Raw genomic sequence first — 19245 nt, forward strand, 5'->3', positions numbered from 1 at the left:
GATACATTTATATATCTTTGTATGTCTTTTCAAACGTTTATGAATATATGTATGTATATGTCAGTATATACATATGTATGTATGATTTACATTTGTAAATACCATCGTTTATCGTTAAGGATATGGTATGGGTTTGAACAGACCATTTATGTGCACACACATAAATATATATACTACGTACATATATACATACTTATATAAATACAAATTTTTTTCATTACTGCAAAAACTTTTGAACCAATGTCTTTTTTATTGCATTATGTGTATGTATTTTTTTCTTTGTTGAGTACCCTGTGGTGTTTTGGAGCAGCTCGATGCGATGCCACTACGCGAGGGTCCAGGTTTGTTGGGATCCTGCGCTGGTTGTGGATCAGGCTCGTCGACTTCCTGATAAAACCACAGAAGTTTATTTTTCATATTGGGTAAAAAGAGTTGATTGATTTCGTCCAACTAACGGATAAAAAGAAATTTATGTGTTACTTCGTGTGAATATAAAATTTATAAAACTAACTACGCATATGTATGTGTACATGCAAGTAAATGCATTAGGAGTGATCATTTTCATTAAAGAAATGTAGCCCTTTATGCGCTGTTAATAGTATTTTGAAAAAACAAGACAGAAATGAAAATGAATTGTATATCATCAACAGTGGCCGAGAGAGAGGGGTAGATGGAGGACAATTCCCTTCAGGCCCGGAGCTCTCAGGACGGACCGGTGCTCTGCAACAATTATTTACATTTTACGTCCTCCCTTGGCCCGGTTCTCTCTTTACGATCTGAATCATCAAAAAGGATAGGAAGTATAATTTTATTTTTTATTAAATCTACTGTATACTCCATACTAATAAAACTGTTAAACTTTCTTTTATTTGACAAATAACTGTTAATAAAAAAACTACATTCCCGTTTATATTTTATTATTAGCAAATTGTTTTGTTGCTTTAAAAAAATATATTATATAATACCATTTTTCTACAGTATCATTAATATATATGTATATAACCTAAATAAATATTAAAAAAAACGTTTGCACTTTAGGGAGTGAGCTCAATAAAAAAAAACAATCACATACAGACATACATACGTATGTTACAGAACTTATAATTTTTTTTTTTGGTGTAACTCCTTACTGTGTGTAAAACGGGGGCATTCACTGAAAAAATGCATCATGTACATGCACACACACATATGTATGTATGTCTATTGCAGTATTGCCGCTTCATTAGTTTATGAGTACCTACCATGTCCCCCTCGAATATATAATCCATTAGTTGATGCCTTGGCAGTTGAGTTGCATCTATTAACAGTTGGAATGTGAACTCCAAACGGGGATCCATTTCCCCTCGTCGAGCTTTTCGTTCGCATTCTTCGCGGCGTCTCTGTGCTTCGTCAGCGTCGGTAGCCATTATTTTTCATTAAGGTTATTTTTTTATGATTCGGTAGTTGAATCCGTTTATTTAAATTGAGTAACAGGATATATGTCCAAGTATTTATACACCGACTCACGCAATGATATCAATTTGGTTAAAATAAACATGTATACATACATATGTACATATATGTATGTGATTGTGTATGTTTTGGTTATATGTTGTGGATCACCAAAGGATACAATAACATCCGCAAAAAGCAAAAATATCGGAAATACCAAAAAGGGAATTAGTGTATAAAATTCAAAAAGTTATATAAAGAGGTTATAAGCCCGATTTTCTGGTTATATGCAGAAATACATTTAAAAACTACTGAATTCCAACGACCAAAATGCAAAATACCTAATCAGATTTCAAAATACCAACCAGACAAATAAGTTGAGCTAAAACAAAAACTCTCAAAAATTTATATATACATATGTATATATAGGTCTGTATATCTTTTGGGAAATAAATCGAAAATATGTTTAAAGCATAATTAAACAAGAAACATATTCTGTAAAGAGAAAAGTTAAGTCAAAGTTGGCATTACTAATTAATGTCATAAAACCTCATCATCATGTACAGTGATGAGGAAAACTATGAAAAGAGACTTAATTCTTTCTTGTTAATCGTAAAATTATTAATTTACAATTATATTTCCATTTTTCTTTCCATCTATAGGAGAGAATTTGCCACAATTCCGCATCAGTATCAATATCAAAAAATAAATACAAATTCCGTCCACACATTCTACTTTATTAGATTTTTATAATTCTCTCTCCTATTTCTCCTATTTCTGCATATTTCATTTTTTTCCACATTTCTTATTTATGAAACTTATCTTAGTAAATATCCCAAACAATTTACAATTATATTAATTCAATATACAAACTAAATTGAAATGATATTTACTCTTCATCTTCGACAATATGAACTTTGTTTCAGTTTTTCCGCGATAACCAGTTCCGTCCCACATCATAACATTGCTTTCTCCAAGTTTCGACAACTTAAATCATGCGATATATATGCATTTTTAATTTTTTTCTAAATTGGTGAGCAAATCGTCCTCATTTTCTCCATTTTATTTGTAAGCTTGCAATCTTAGCTCACAGCTGTCTGTGAGAGGAGCTGTCTTTGGATTGAAATTCGAAACTAGCTGTTCTGTGGAAACCGTCTTTATTTCTTTCAAAAACTTAACCTATCCTATCTTTTTGACGTAAACGAGAACAAAAAATTTAATTAAACTATTTTGAAATTATTATGGAATATGCAATTCCTAATTCATGATTTTTTAGATCATAGTAATTTAATAAAAGTAGAATTATAAAAAAAAAATCAAATCTATTAATAATACCTTAGAGAACACGATTTGAACAAAATTTGTTTATATAAAACTGCCATACATACTATACATATACTATCTATGTTTTTATAATTTCCACTTAAGAATTACATATGTATGTGTGTATGAACTGTCTTTCGGAAACACAGTCAAATAAATGAATTTTTTTATATGTACATATGATGGGTAGTATGAATGCGGGCACAACATTAAAAAACATGCTGCCAAATTACATAATACTTGTATAAGAATAATTCATATCAAATTCTTGCGACGGCATAATTATGTATATTCCTGGACCTGTGTGTGAGTACAACTAATGACACTACGCGTATACATAACCTGTTATATCATTTAGAAATATTATATTACGAAAATACATACATAGGTATGTTGAATTTTTAATATTTTAATACAAATTCATAGTAGTATAATTAGATAGCAGGATTTCACCTGCAATGCATCGCCTCCTTCTTCCTCGTCCTCAGAGCTGCTGTCGCCTCGTATTGCTGCCGCATGCTGGGCGAACTGCGCTCGAGTGTTTTTATGTACAAACATTGTCTTCACACTGCGATTTACATTTAACACAAAAACGTGCACAAAAATCAAAATTTAAAGCTCGCAATTAACAGATTTCACACTCAAAAATTGTCTGAATCATTTAGATAGTTACTGCGTTCAACGTATTATGAGTGACGATTGAATCGACAATGCCTTTCGTACTCAAATAAATATTTGCAGATACTGCCTAGACATCGATCAAACAAGCCTGATTCCATAGGAATTCTAACTGAAATCTTCTTGCCCTGCTGGAAATTTCAATAGCAAAGGTATATTCGATTTATTGTATTACATATATTGTACATAATTTCAAAAATACCTATGGTACTTATGTATATAATATTTATATAATAAATGGTATATTGGCTTTACACGTGAGATTTAGTAAAATCTCTTGGTATTTATTTACACAATGGCCTAATATTATATAAGAATCTGATGTGTAAAGTCTAAATAAAACTAAATTTTAGATGTTATTTACATATGTGTATATACTATATATACAATATGTCGGTGTACTGGAGACTCAAGAGTTGAAATCTTGAAAAACCAAAAAAGTTAACTTCGGTTGCGCCTAAGTTATAAATTTAACTACATGTATGTATTACTAATTCTGAAAACATGAAGGACCAATGATTTGCATCTAACGGAAAATTGTTTGCCAGTACAGCCACCTTGTTTGATACAAACAACCTTAAAGGGAATTAAGATTATTTAATCAGAAAAAATATCTGTTATGAGGATCTTCATCTGACCTACATATATGCTATAGTGTTCGGTCTGAACAATCTTCGGAGATTGACAATAATCCATGTCAAATTTCGTAAAGATATCTTGTCAAATAAGAAATACAACATAAATACTCGTACATCCTTTATTTTGATGCACTAGTTTGTATGGGAGATGTATGAAGATTCAGATCAATATATCAAATGTTAAGGAACACGATCAAATCGACTGAGCTCGCCATGCTGCTCTTTTATATATATTTATGTACGAGTATATGCACATTCTTTATTGGTCTCCGAAGTTACCTTCTTCGTGGCAAGCTTACAGGCTATATTATGTATGTATGTGCAGCGTATAATTAAGTTATTACATCGCCATCGTAAAATCGTATTTATTTATGTAAATAAATATCTCTATGTGAGAATAAGATATTCAAATTCAGATAGATTATTTTCCAATAATAATGTGGAGGAGGAAGTCATGTGTAGAAGTTCACGCAAGTGAGGACAGTTCTCTGATAGCCATTCACTTGGGAGTGGCCAGAAACGATTCTTTTACATATGTACATGGCCCAAGCAACTTCCGACTTCCGGTTTTAGACCAAGTATCCTCTTGGTAGCCAAAGAACATCCGTTTGAAGGCGAGCTGAAGTGAGAAGGCGAACTAGCCGTTCTCAGGATTGTGCGGTGGACTTGGGACCCGTGACGTGAAAAACGTCCCCAATGAAAAGTAAACAACAGTCTCAGATGAAAGTAAGAGAAACCCTCCACTCTGTTGGAAAGACAAGGTGAAAAGAAGAAATGACTGGTTGTTTATTCGGCTATAACAACGTAAGCGGTGTCTGCACCAGTAATGAAAAATAATGTGCTCTTTTGTCAAAAATGGGTAAAATCGGGATACCTATAATATACGATATAAATATATACAATGTACATACTATATATAATTCATTTATCAAAAATAAGGATTTTACAGTTTCCGGTTGACTTTATACTGATTAGGGAGGGTCATATCGGAATTGTCCAGTTGTGTGAAACAAGATGGGTAGAAAAGCACGATACTGTCCTTCAATTTGTTGTGAAGTTACCGTTGATCATCGAAGCTCTGTCAAAAATCAGTGAGTGGAAGAACAGAGGAACAACAGGCAAAGCAACAATTCTCATATCGGCTTTGTGCAAGTTCGAATTTATCGTCGGGCTCTTCTGTCTCAGCGACATTCTATCGCTCACCCATTCGCTCAGCGTAGTTCTTCAAAAGGAAGCAATTGATTTGGCGAAGGCATCAAAAATGATTGGGACGTTGCTTGCCACGTTGGAAAAAAAGAGGGAAAAAGTTGATGAAATATTCCGATTGATTTATTCAGAAGCCAAGAAAATGGCGGAAAAACTCGATGTTGACGAAGCGAAACCGAGAACATGTGGTCGACAAACGAAACGCGAAAATTACGACGTGAAAACTTGCGAAGATTACTACAGGGTCTCTGTCTACATACTTCTGCTGGATACCATCAAAGAATATTTGGAAGCTCGTTTTTCACAAGAAGTTTTGGATGGTTACTAATTGAGTCTTTTCAAAAAAAAAAAACCAAATCGATGATATAATCGGTTGCTTGATAGAAAGATTCGGGAATCTTCTGGATGATGAAAAAAGCGTACAAAAATTCAAATTCAAAGGTGAATTAAGCTACTGGCAATGTCACTGGCAGCAGCAACAAAAAATTGAAGGCAGCGAAATTCCAACTTCTGCACTGGAAACATTAAGAAAATGTGATGTCGACATATTCCCAACAATCCACACCTATCTCCGAGTATTCTGTACACTTCCCGTAACAAACGCGAGCTCTGAACGTTCTTTCTCTTATCTTCGCCGCATCAAAACATGGCTTAGGACGACCATGCTTCAAGAAAGACTAGTTGGATTAGCGTTGCTTCATACGCATCATGACATCGAAATCACCGCCGAAGAAGTCATCGAAAGATTCGCAAAACTTGGCAGTCATCGTTTTGCGTTATGAAACACGCAATGTAAAAGGATTTTTCTGTTTGAATTTTTAATAAAATGAGCCACTATGTAATGCATGCATATGGTTGACTTTTCGATTATAACCACTTTGTTTACCTAAAAATTGGAATTGATAATTTTTGTTTCATAATTTGTACTGTATTTCTCTCGCAATAATAAGTTTGAAACCCAAATCGAAGGATTAATTCAATTTCCTTCGCCCCCCCAAGAATCGTCTCTGGATCCGCCACTGATAAAAAGAGACAATAATTTGCCGCTCCGTCTTTATTTAGAGTTTGCAGATACTGTCAAACATATTAACAAATTTTTATGGCGCACTCACACAAAGCTTTCCGCGCTCTGCATGACAATTCACTCTTGACAAGACGCTCTATAACGAAAATAGCGACTGTTGCTTGTCAAAGCATAAAAAGGTGAGATTTGCTTCGCCTTGCTGTGTTTCGCTTTGATGTAAATGTACTCAAACCAAAGAATAATAATAGAAAATATTTTATCTGGCAATGCTATTTGTCAGCACTTACTAAATAATTTCATTATCACTGCCGAAATTAAATAAAAAATGTGTGTTGTTTTCGTACTTAAATAATTATATACACAATTATAATAATGATAATAATCAAGAATAATAGATCAGAATTACCTAGCATTTTGGTAAAAATTTATCTTAAAACAAATATTTTAATACAATCTTAATGGCAACACATTTTGAGATAAGGTTCAAATGTCATTCCTACTTTTTTCATTCGGTATAATTTTCAAATTGTTCATTAATCTGACATATCTTTTATAAGTATTTAATTGTTTACTAATGTTTAATTAAAGTAACAAAATATGTTAATGGAAGAGGAAATACATTCACAGAATCATTTGGATCCGGTTGATTTTAATATGATTACCGAGCATATGGGAGACTTCAACGTAAACGAAGAAATTGATTTGTTTCATATCGAATTAGCATGTTGATTTTGCCTGCTTACAATTTTGCCACTCCTCTATTTTCTAAACACAGTTGGTGATAATGCATATTAACGTTCTTTACAGACATCTGCATTACATAGAAAGCTGATGAGCAAGGTGGAAGCTCTACGTATTATACGCAAAGAATTAGAGCAATTCCGGACAGAACGTGATCAATTCAAATTGATGGCAGAAACGTTGCAACTAAGGTATTCTGCCTTAACGCGCAACAATGGGTACAGTGGGTGCGTGAGTATAGACGGTAATAAATCTAGTGTTGCGTCAATATTACATGAGACCCGCGAAAGAAATATAAAACTAACCACCGAAGTGGAATCTCTGAAACAAAAATTAAGCGAACTACGTGGTGATATTGAACTTCTTAGATCATCCAGCAAAGAAGGAAATTGTGAAAAAACTCAAATGGACATGGCTGATGATACTAATAATAGCGAAGCCCTTCAATGGAAGAAAGAACGATCAAGTTTTATCTGCCATTTGGAGAACTTAAAAAAAAAGGTTTTAAAATATTTTTCTTCACTTAATCCATATTCAATTAGAGATTATGTTTTAGAATTTGCAACTAGCCTTTGATTTAAAAACTTTGATTGATGAAAAAGAAGATATCATATCCGAACGAGATGCTTACAAATGTAAGGCTCACCGGTTAAACCATGCCTTGTTAAATGCACTGAACGCGAACAAAGCGCATCCACAGGTAAAATATCTAAATCTTATAACTTGCAAAATACTACAAACTAAAATTTTATTTATAATGTAGTTCCTTGATATTGATGGCATATTACTGGAAAATAAGTACCTGCATGAACGTTTAAAAAACTTTGAAAGCGAGCTTGATATAACCAAACAATCGTTAACCAAATACAAGGTAAAAATAAATGACAAAATATTGATTAATCTACAGACTCAAATTTCCGGGGATTTATCTAAAAACATTGTTTCATTAAATAACTAATATTAAATTTAACTTATTTCATGCTTCAAAGACTATGTTGGAAACGAAGCGTAAGAAGGGTATAATTAAACTAGGTTCTAGTGCAAATGATGAAAGTATTTTATCTCATAAACAAGGTAAAACATTAGTATGTTCGTCAAACCATTGATGTTGTGTAAAGTTAAATGTAGTCCATTTTTTTTTTGTAAAAGAAATCGTATATTTTAATATATTTAGCTAAATTTGATACCCTATTCTTTATGTTCACAGTTAAAACAATGCTTGAGAATGGTGTGGACTTGCCCACAAAAACCGAAACAATTCAAGACTTAAAATCTCTTTGTTTGGCATTGCTGGATAATTTAAATGATAAACATATTGCCTTAAACCATCAGAAAAAAACCAATAAGTAAGAACAGATGCTGATGTCACAAATGAAAACACATTACTCCTTTTTTAGCATTCGAAAATTATTTTTTATTAATAAATATATATTTTTTTAAGCTAGCAATTATTCATTAAAAAAAAGTTTCTAGAATATTTGTTAAATCAAATTTTTACGGAGATAAACAAAGCAGCTTAGAAACTTTTTACTTTAATTTAACTAATTAATGAGCGCCTTAAAAACAATGCAATATTCCATTCACTATTGTGATGTGGAGGAAATTATTCGGAATTTGTTTATCATTACATATAGCGCGGTTTGTTTCTAATTGAATTATTTTATATAATATACCCTCATAGAATTCTTGCGGCAAAAATTGCTGAATTGGACCAACGCATTCAGTGTTTATCAGGCATTGAAACTACAACCGGAACAACATCATCTTGCATTAGTGAATACTCACCTACTCAGTTATTACTGCAAGACTACAGCGCTTCATCTGTGGACTCGAGTGACATATTAGAAACAGACACAGTAACACCAACTACAGCTAATCCGAAATATTCAGTAATCCTTAAATTAAACGATACTGAAACTTTGACAACTGAAAATGAAGATTCAAAAACGTCTCGTTTGGGTATATCAGAAGACTGTGTAGACTCTCTATCAACAGAATCTGGCCGGAGTATATTATCTTCAGAGTACGGCGGTTTCGCAGAAGCTTTAGGTATACGTAGTCTCAACGAATTCTCCAAAGCTGCCATAGATGCGTACAAGGCACCATCTACCACCACAGAATCGGGAGATAACTCAAGCACAAAATACAAATCAAATTCTCAGTCACATCACGTTGACAAAGATATCGCTAGAGAAAGGTATAACGATTTAAAAGACTTACCACCAGAGCTGGCTGAGATGGTACAGCAAGCGCTCCATGAATTAGATATGCGTGATTTTGATGAAATGGTGAACATAAATGTAAGTGACTATGACAGAGCAGATAATGCAAAAGTATTCCCAAACATTGCCACTTCATATGAAGTTGAAAAAAGAGAAGAAAAATCACAAACAGAAGTTTAAAAGAATTTTTCTGCGATTAAATTTTTAAAATAGGAAAATTTTATCCGAAAGTTCTTTTTTAAAGCATCGGCAAGTCCAATACAAAAAGTGTACTTTAATAATTATAGAATTACACAGAAACATGTATATGTACTTATATTTAGTTATTATCACATTTCAGTGACCCAATTTAAAAGAACAATTATAATTCAAATATAGTAGATTGTATGTATGTATATATACACTTCTACAATAAATAAAGAAATTCTTGTCAATTTTATCTTATTTATTTCTTATCAGATATTTGACCCTTTTCTATAGATCCACCTAACATAGTACAATCACAGAAAAAATGAGTAACTTTTTGGAATAGTTGCAAATAACTATGCTAATGGTGACATATATTTTTTAGAATACAAATATCGACTTCAACCTTTTCCCTATCACCATACAGCAAGTGCAAAAAGTTATTTAAGACGCAGCATGGCTTTTGGGAAGAGAATGGTTCTACGTATCAATAATTATAAAAATAGTGTATAACTGTTACACAAATATTAACACACGTAGTTAGTTTTGAGTATGTCATTTTTATTAAGCACGTAAATATAGTGTGTTTTTTATCACATAATTTAAAGTGGTTTTTCAATCGAGTGTTATTCGATTTTAAATACATATTTAACGTGTGATCAATCATGAAACTCTAATTTCGACAAAATTATTTAGATTCATATGCATTATAAAACAGACAGTGACTTAGTGAATAGCGGGCATTTTAAAAATAAACCAAAACCCACAATTAATCCATTGATTGAATAATTATGGCCGCGCACTAGAAATGTGTATGTATACATAGATACACAAATATATACTTATAGTTTTCATGTTATGTATGTATGTAGTGGCTGTATAAATAAAAAATATTTACATTTTCCAACTAAATAAATTATTTGACTAGCTTTTCTCTTTTAAGATTGTTTATAATTTCAAATGTTACGTGTCACTCACTTTAAGACATTTTATACTTTCTTTAACATGTCCATTTTAAATGCAACCAATTTCATTCCCAAATTATACATAATAATTTATTTAATAGAAACTTATACACACCCGTTTGGTGACATACAATATTCACATCCCGCATAATTTCGCAATTAAGTTTTAATAATTTTCAAATAATGATTATTCGTCTGTGCATCGAAATCGAATATAGTAATTGTCTTATCCGTAAAAAACTGAATGACAGTTTTACACCTAAGGCGTTATTTCCTAATAATTTAACTCCCCTTTCACTCTTCACATAACATTCGTATGGTAATTGAATGAGAATATATAAAAGGAATAAAGTTATGATGGTAGAAATGAACTGAAATGATTGTAAATAAATTGTAAGCTCTGAAACAAAAGTATTTATCACGTCTTCTGGTTAGTTACAACGGCACAAAACCTCTACAAAGTCTAAATAAAAGTAATTTATTTCAAGGGCAGAGCTTTTATGCCGTCTCCTTCATATGCATATCAGTTGATAAATGACATATAATTAGTGAAGAGCACATAGTTCTCTACTAACCGCGCACACAATTCCTGACGCACAGCTGCTGTAAATTTATTTACCAAGCAGAGCGCTGTCGTGGTGCCAAAGACTAAATTATAAAGTAAAACAATTTGAAAATTTCCTAACCACTCGATAGCACCAAAATCCCCCAATAGATCGAAATTTGTAATGCCTGAAATAAAAATATATAATTAATAAACTTTTATATATGAACACGTTTGTAACTCACCAATAATTCTACTGAGCAGCGGCAGTGCTGAACTTAATATTAAAACTAGCGCACAATTAAGTATTAGTTGTGCGAGGGAAGTCTTTCGTTTTTGTGGACAAACGTTGCGCATAAAAGGCATGGTATAAAAGCCAACAACAGAAGTCGCACCTAAATAGAAAATTAAACACACTTCTAAGCCTGCTCCAAAGGGTCCCATCTTCGATAGGGAAGTGATGCCAAGCGTAAATTGCTGAATGAAGGTAAAAGAAAGGCGATGTTAATGCATTAATTTTTCTCGTCTTGTCAAATATTAATACTTAGTAACAACAAAAACTCACACGAGTGCTTAGCGGTAATGCTTTGATTCCAATTAGCAACTCTAGTGTATTTTGGACTACCAACAAAACAGTTATACCGGTGAAAAATAGCAACAACAACATTGCCAGAGGATATACGAAATTTCGTTGAAACGCCGATGACTTGCGTAGTTTCTCCAACTCTCTACTTTCAGACTCCAATTCTCTCAGTCTTTGTTTGAGCTTCTGTTGCTCGGTTTGGTGATTTTCCAAAGGTTTTCGTTGATAAAGATGCCCCAACGACGTATGAGGATAATATCCATCAACATTTGTATAACCACTGCTAAAATCGTTGTGTAAACTGCCCGCGCCGCCGTTGCTGTTGATACTAATATTTAGTAGTTCAATGTCCGCAATTTTGCGCTTTAAACTGGCGATTTCCATGTAAAACACTTGGTATTCTTCATTTACGTCGCGAAGTAAATGTGGCTTCACAAGTACTTGTCCCACAACTCCAAAGAGGCGAACGAAACCAAGCGGTGTGCAAACTATTGAAATAAAAAATTAATTGTAAAAATATGCATTTACCATATGAAAAGACAGTACACTAAATTTTCACAACAAAACTTCTCCACATTTACCATCGAAACAATTACCCTAGAAACGAGTGGTTGCGGTTGTACATGCCAAACAAACAAAATAAATTTTAGTTTTAAAATAGCTCTCACAAAGCAGTTGATGACGAATAAATTTTATAGTTCAATTTTAAAAATTATACGCATACATATTTAAGAAAATTAATATGGCGCAGGGAGATATGGATGAGGACTTTCTTAACTTTGAATCCAAAGTAAATCAGGTAATGAAACTATTGGAGGATATGGCGGCCGCAAATAAATCCGATGCAGAAAGTGCTGCTAAAAAGCCAGAAACGTAAGATTACCAAATAAGGTGGTACGTATGTATATGTCCAACAAATGTACATACAAATATTTTACATTTTATAGAAAGTCCGAAATTAATCAGGATAATTTCATTGTCAATGTTCGTCAAGACCGCACAGTGCTCAATCGCAAAGCGGGTCAAAAAGACCCATCGGACAGTGGAGGTCCACAACAAATGGACAAGTACACATTTATGCAGCAGATGGAGCAGGATGCTGCCGAAAGAACCAAGATTCGACAGGAACGTGAGCGTATTGCTCAAAACTTTCGTAGGTAAATGCGTTAAGTTTAAGTAAATGTATGATTTTGGAATTATTTATTTACGGGAAATATCTTTATCTCACCCAAGCATGGGCAACGATGCTTATCGTAAGCAGAACTATGAAAAGGCAATACAAATGTATACAAAAGCTATTGAACACGTTAAAGACAGTCCTATATTATACAACAACCGAGCGCTATGTTATCTTAAGTAATTATATACATACACATATATGTATATACATATGTGACCTGGTCTACGGAAAGGGGGCTTAGGTGTCAAAAACAATTAATGAGATAACGAGAAACTGACGAAACGAGTTTATTTTTAACAGCTGTTTCCCAGAAAACTAGTTTTCGCACGTTAGCTCCCTTTTCGTAGACCAGGTCACATATGTATATACACATTTTTGTTATACCATCTTAACCACATTATGTACGATATAGGTTGAGAAACTCTAAACGGGCTATTATTGATGCTGATTATGTAATTAATAAATTGGACGAGAAGAATTTGCGATCGTGGTTGTATAGAGCAGCTGCTTATCTGAGATTGGGCGATGAAAAAAATTACGAGAACAGCATTAAATTCGCAAAGAAAAATAATACTAAAGAAATCAGCTATATAACTGCATTTCAAGAAAAACTCAGAACTGATTTCTAAATAGATATATTAGATTTTATTATTTTCAACTTTTCAGCCAAATATATTTACATATGTATGTAAAACTCTTTGTGCCTTCATATTTTCATGATACTTACCGAGTAATAATAGCACTCCCAAAAATGATACACACGAATACAGAAATGGTAAATGCACACTACCTAAATCTGGAAGGAATCCAAGAAACATTTCAAAGTTTTACAATGAATCTCGCTCCATTTGACAATATGCTGACAGTTAAATTTTTTTTATACTTGATTGTCAATAATAAACATACTTAGCAGTGATAAAAATCCGATTCTGTCTGGATCCATAACAGCAGAGAGTACATACGTAATGCCTAAAACCACCGTGGCTAAGAGGCTAAATACTGTAAATGTTTCATAAGCGCGCGCAATTATACCCTTCTTATGCCCAACGAAACCAGTAGATTCCGTAAAGAGATACGCAAATGGCAAAAATACAAATAAGGATAGATTGGAAAATAAAAATATATGATTCCAAAGACCTGCAATTATAGTGACTATAGTTATCTAAACAACTACAACTAGGCTAGTAAACTAATTAATTACCTTGTATCAAAGAACTATTGAGCCATTTTACATAATAGCTGTTAGGGTACAGCAACAGAACCTCATTGCTTGCTATTGAAATCGGGAGCAGAAGGGCGGCGCCAACAGCGATCGCCATAGAAAATGTACACAGCCAAGAGCTTTAAGCAATCAAACCAAACAAAGTATGAAATATTACACAAATGTATGTACATACATATGTTCGACAGCGAATTATAGAATATATATTTATTTAAAAAGTGTTTAACAAATAGCTATAGAATTATTGTCATATACATTTGTACATACATATATGCATTACATACCTTATACGATAGACGAGCACTTCATCTTCATCCGTGGAAAATAGATCCTCACGATCTTTCCGGCGAAAGCGCGTTATCAGCGCATAGGAGGCAAGATACAGCAACATTAAAAGCAGTAGAAATATCTACGAAAAATTAAATAATTTTATTAAATTTTGAGGTGTTAATGGAAAGCGAATAAAGCTAAAGATGTTATAAAAAGTGTATGCATATATAGTATATCGTGACCTGAAATGCAAAATAATAGTAACATTTTCATAAATTTACAGTGGCATGAATGAAACACGAAATAAAATGGAACATGAGTGAAACAAAATATTAATATTGGTTAAAACTGGTTTAAATATGACCGCAGAACCAGAAAATGTTGAACATATGTAATATTATGTATGTAATTTGAAGTAGTGAAGCGTAATCAATAACACACTCAATTTCGAATTTTTTGATGATACGTTATTTTGCATTTCAGGTGACGATATATATATATTCCAAAATTGTTCAAGCCCTTAGGTAATGAATATGCGGACCCCAGTACTTATAGTTGACGCTTGACAGAAAATATCAGTCAATGGTCGAGATATACAATTGAAATTCAGACAAAATCTATTCCAAGCAAGTATATTTGTGTATCAAAAATTGGTTGAATCGAGTCAATACCTTCCAGAACACCATATAACTATATAACGATTTTCGAACTTCCAGATGACGTTATGCTGGATATATCGGCAAATATTTGAGTTAACTTAATGAAAATTACAGAACATGTTCTTTGTGCCTAAAATAGATACAATTGGAATTAGCTGCCTTATAACTTATATCAGGATTTTCGAACATCCGGCTGACATTGCTCCATATGATTGGTGTTTGTGTGTGAGGTAAATGAAACCCCAGGAACTTTTTTTTACTTTGTGGCGTGATAGTAGTTAATAGATAAAATAAGATCGATACTAACCCAACTCCCATATACTATATGTATATTGAGTTATGTATATATAATATATGTACATATATATTAAATTGCTTGGATTTCGATCTTCTGGTTGACGTTTTACACCTTAAGGTATTTCCCTGCAAGATCATAAAATGACAGTTGCACCCGAACTTAGCCCTTTCTTACTTTTTTTTTCAAATATATTACATGTGCGTAAAGGAGAATTGGTCATTTATTGTTCAATAAATTCCACTGATAATGGAAACAATTGCGTTGATAAGTACAATATTCACACAAATAATTCAATCAATAAAGGAATGATGCGTGGACTTTGCGATACGATTATAACAAGATATCCACGACTATGCAAAATGTGCGAGGAAATTAAACTTTGATCAGATATCCAAATACCTCGAAAATTTTTATTTTTATACCCTTATAAGACATTATACATATCATATAATTTTTTAACTAAAGATTGTAACACCTAAAACTAATCGAGGTAGGTGTATATGATGGTGAGACCAATGGACAACCTAATAACAATTCCAAGGACTAAAATTCGGAGTAGTTAAATAAATGAGTTATCTACTATGACCTTATATATCTTTGCGAAAGGCAGGCACCTTTTCGTGGTGCGGGTCTTAGGCCGCAAGCTATATTCGACATCTTCCAACAATGCATGAATGCGTGCGGCGACCAACTTCACCTCCTAATCCGGGCTGTTATGCGACTGTCGTGCCCATTGGATGATTTGCTGCCAGGAGGTAAATTCGCCTGTATTCTAACGGCGCTTTCCCAACACCGGGCCGAATTGGGAAGTAACGGTAGCGTACTAAAAAGGCAGGGCATTAGGACCCTCGCAGGGAGGGCAATAGCGGTTTCAGAGAGAGGCTTCCACAGTACCTAGAGAGGCTGTGGATAGCCTGGTCAGTTCCTGCAGGCGAGACAAGCTTCCCCTGATCCGGAGGTTTGATACAATACAGACATAAGATCAGTCTCTATTAGATATATCATTAGTAGCAACTTCTTCTTCTTTACTGGGCGTAGAATCTCTTAACGCGGTTATAGCCGAGTAAACAACAGAGCTCCAGTCGATTCTTCTTTTTGCAAGGCGGCGCCAATTGGAGGCACATAACGAAGTCAGGTCCTACTTCACCTGGTCTTTCTAACGGGGTGGAGGTCTTCCTCTTGCTCTACTTCCCCGGGGGTACTGCGTCGAATACTTTCAGAGCTGGAGTGTTTGTGCGACCTAGCCAGCGTAACCGCTTTTAATTCGCTGAACTATATCAATGTCGTCGTATATCCCATACAGCTCATCGTTCCGTCGAACTTTCGCAGAACTTTTTTCTCTAAAACTTGTAACGTCGACGCATCTGATGTTGGCATTGTCCATGCCTATACACCATAAAGCTGGACGGGAATAATGAGTGATTTATAGAGTTTAGTTTTGTTCGTCGAGAGAAGACTTTACTTCTCAATTGCCTACTTAGTCCGAAGTAACACCTGTTGGCAAGAGATAGTCTGCGTTGGATTTCAAGACTGACGTTATTGTTGGTGTTGATGTTGATTCCATGAAAGACGAAATTATTTACAACTTCAAAGTTATGACTGTCAACAGTGTCGTGGATGCCTAGTCGCGAGTACCACGCGTGTTTGTTTGATGACAGGAGATACTTCGCCTTGCCCACAGGCAAATATCATAATGGAAAATGGAGCAGTCAGTATTCTGAAAATGGCGTGAGTTTGCAAGACGGCTTGCAGTCCCAGCTGTGCTGGTGTAAATATGAGAAATGAAGTGCGACAAAAACCAAAACCGCATGTTTCTTCCAACAACAGGAATGTCGGCAGCAACAACAATTTCTTAAGCATGCACTGTCGCTTTTAGTAAGATCTTCATTTGCCTTTTAATAAATAATATTGTTAGTTGTGAGAAATCATATCTGGATGAATCTGAATGGCGCTTTTAATATCAGATGTGAAAAATATTTAGAGAAAGGGAGCCTTGATGGGGCTACTCCGAGGTAATCGGTTTAAGAGCTCAACAAGGTTGCATCTTCTATTCGCCAGGAATTGACGGCTATAAGCGGGAGTCTGTCTTGGAGCAAGCGGCTCCCTTTATAAACGTCATCAACGAAACGTTTTTCTTAAGATGGGGTTATGCCGCTGGATTTGGGACGTGTCACGTAAAAAATGTATATTGGAACTTATCTTATCTTATGACCTTATATTTCCCATTCGATCACGGTGATAATAAGTTTATCCACCAAATTGCTAAGCTTATACATATGTATAATATCAACTATTACTTTCATTTTGCAAAGATGCAAACATCAAACATTAAAAAATCAAATTCTATAAATATTGCAAAGCCTAAAGGGTAAACTTGTTTTATACCGTTGAAATAAGAAAAATTCAAAGTAAATGTTTACCTTGCTTGAACATACATATATGTACATTTGTATATGTTTACTAAAAATAAACGATTAAATCGATTTATAATAAATTAACATTTATATGAAAATAAAGCTAATTGTATGTATATCGAAAAGCATTGGACTATTTACACATCTACGTTGGCATGTATAATGTGTAACAAACTGTAATTTATATATTACTTTTTTGTAAATATTACTTAAATTTAGAACAAAAATAAAATAAAACATATTCACTTAATTTTTAGATTAATAGAATGGTCACTAAATAAAATATTTAAATAAAAATATTTTCATAAATTCTTACAATATTTTCGCGAAGATTGTTATGAAAAATTTGTAATTTGATATCAGTTACTTCTTCCTCTTCCTCATCCATGTCTCCAAAAAGTTTCTTGAATTTTCCGTTTGAGGCAGCCAGAATGTTATAGTTGGTGTCTTTATAATTGGCGCGTTACAATTATAGTCCAAAACACAATTCTAGATAATAGTGTAACAATTATGCAGTTTCTTTCTACTGTGCACGTACTTCTTTTGATCTGCACGGCACGCAATACGAAGTTATTTAGTGCCACAGTCATGTAATCTCTGAGAATGGGTAGATTCTTAGCAGTTAATTTTAATGTTATGTTTAAATCATACAGTTAAGAAGACAGACGAATTGGACTGTGTACCGTCGCAGAGACCTTTTAACGCCAAATATATCACAACACAAAAAAGAGCAAATAATAGAAACGCCTATTATTTATTTTGTTTGGGTTTTAAATACATTCCAATACACATTAATTATTCAATTTAATATATGCTCTTCCAATCGCAAATTTTTAATAGTGAAATTTTAAATAGATTGCCACAATGTTATTATTATTGTTGCATATGCAACCTCAGACTACGTTGATTTGAGGCTTCTCATACTTTCCCCATTATAGAACCCGACCATTTTTTCAGTTGCACAAAGTCACAATGTTCGTAATTTAATCAATCAATTTGCTGTGGTACTTCTATATACATATAATATTAACACACATTCACAAATTTCATAAATTTTGTTAACAAACAATTTTTCGACCAATTCCCACGTACAAAAATCCACAAACTTCAAGAAAACGATTCAGATAATAATAACAAAATCTTCAGTGTCAGGGTTGCAATTTCTAGATTTTATCATTATAATCTGCGAGTGTAACTAATTAACCGGGTAATATGATGCATTCTTTTATTCATTACAACATTCTGACCTCGTAATAATCCAAAGGAATTGTTTTTGTTTGTTTCTAAAGAGACTTTAATAAAAATTCTGACGATCAGCAAAATATATAAAATTTACGAAATTTAGTTAAATAATAATAAGATGAAAATCGGAATGAGCTGATATTCCGCAATTCAAAACTCCAATAAATTGGATGAACTCTTACACAAGAGTTTCGGGTAGTTATGTCCATTCGCTTAAAACAAAAAGCGTCGATATCTGGTAGCGATTTTGGGTAACTAACCGGCGCTTTGCCGATGGGTGGCTTGCTGAATTTAGTTCTTCTTTCGTAAAGAATTACGGATGGGTGTGCCAATTTGCTTAAAAAAAAATTTACACTTAAACAGAAATAACTGATAGCGCTTTTGGGTAATTAATCGGAGAAAAAAATAAAAGGAGAGGT

At 33.5% G+C, this 19245-nt stretch overlaps 4 protein-coding genes and 1 long non-coding RNA gene across 10 annotated transcripts in view; 2 read left to right on the forward strand and 3 right to left on the reverse strand.

Annotated features, from left to right (window-relative positions):
- Positions 1 to 3483, reverse strand: part of LOC105229644 (dynein axonemal heavy chain 5) — a 31911-nt gene extending 28428 nt beyond the window's left edge. For both annotated transcript variants that reach the window (XM_049449445.1, XM_049449444.1), the window contains exons 1-3: positions 3208 to 3483; positions 1242 to 1379; positions 291 to 450 (exon numbers count right to left, since the gene is read on the reverse strand). In XM_049449445.1, the coding sequence (XP_049305402.1) occupies positions 291 to 450; positions 1242 to 1379; positions 3208 to 3312 (403 nt within the window). In that variant the 5' untranslated portion in view covers positions 3313 to 3483. The remainder of the gene's footprint in view (positions 1 to 290; positions 451 to 1241; positions 1380 to 3207) is intronic.
- A 3174-nt stretch (positions 3484 to 6657) lies between these two features.
- Positions 6658 to 9702, forward strand: C149b (Coiled-coil domain-containing protein 149-B). Of its 2 annotated transcripts, none has more exons than XM_049449464.1 (7): positions 6658 to 6717; positions 7108 to 7542; positions 7598 to 7741; positions 7805 to 7912; positions 8031 to 8115; positions 8249 to 8387; positions 8723 to 9702. In XM_049449464.1, exons 1-7 carry the CDS (start codon positions 6673 to 6675, stop codon positions 9441 to 9443), a joined length of 1677 nt encoding a protein of 558 aa, XP_049305421.1. In that variant the 5' UTR covers positions 6658 to 6672; the 3' UTR covers positions 9444 to 9702. The 2 variants fall into 2 exon arrangements, with proteins under 2 accessions (XP_049305421.1, XP_011208174.2); XM_011209872.4 differs by lacking the exon at positions 6658 to 6717 and adding an exon at positions 6796 to 6984.
- A 287-nt stretch (positions 9703 to 9989) lies between these two features.
- Positions 9990 to 18718, reverse strand: LOC105229533 (protein Lilipod). 4 transcript variants are annotated; one of them, XM_049449471.1, is made up of 9 exons: positions 18509 to 18718; positions 17901 to 18181; positions 14228 to 14352; positions 13923 to 14062; positions 13628 to 13858; positions 13449 to 13517; positions 11524 to 12029; positions 11204 to 11435; positions 9990 to 11146 (listed from the first exon to the last, which is right to left on the reverse strand). In XM_049449471.1, the coding sequence occupies exons 2-9, from the start codon at positions 17970 to 17972 to the stop codon at positions 10938 to 10940; spliced, it is 1584 nt and encodes a 527-aa protein (XP_049305428.1). In that variant the 5' UTR covers positions 17973 to 18181; positions 18509 to 18718; the 3' UTR covers positions 9990 to 10937. The 4 variants fall into 4 exon arrangements, with proteins under 4 accessions (XP_049305428.1, XP_049305427.1, XP_049305426.1 ...); XM_049449470.1 differs by having other exon boundaries at positions 17901 to 18279; XM_049449469.1 differs by having other exon boundaries at positions 18236 to 18718.
- LOC105229532 (tetratricopeptide repeat protein 12) lies at positions 12093 to 13517 on the forward strand. Its single transcript, XM_049449473.1, has 4 exons — positions 12093 to 12414; positions 12489 to 12698; positions 12775 to 12897; positions 13134 to 13517. Exons 1-4 carry the CDS (start codon positions 12284 to 12286, stop codon positions 13348 to 13350), a joined length of 681 nt encoding a protein of 226 aa, XP_049305430.1. The 5' UTR covers positions 12093 to 12283; the 3' UTR covers positions 13351 to 13517.
- LOC125776568 (uncharacterized) lies at positions 14481 to 16515 on the reverse strand. The gene is made up of 2 exons (XR_007421828.1): positions 16385 to 16515; positions 14481 to 16193 (listed from the first exon to the last, which is right to left on the reverse strand). It is a non-coding gene; the product is annotated as an uncharacterized LOC125776568 (long non-coding RNA).
- Positions 18719 to 19245: the final 527 nt, after the last annotated feature.

Source organism: Bactrocera dorsalis, chromosome 2 (assembly GCF_023373825.1).
Source record: "Bactrocera dorsalis isolate Fly_Bdor chromosome 2, ASM2337382v1, whole genome shotgun sequence".
Classification (NCBI taxonomy): domain Eukaryota; kingdom Metazoa; phylum Arthropoda; class Insecta; order Diptera; family Tephritidae; genus Bactrocera; species Bactrocera dorsalis.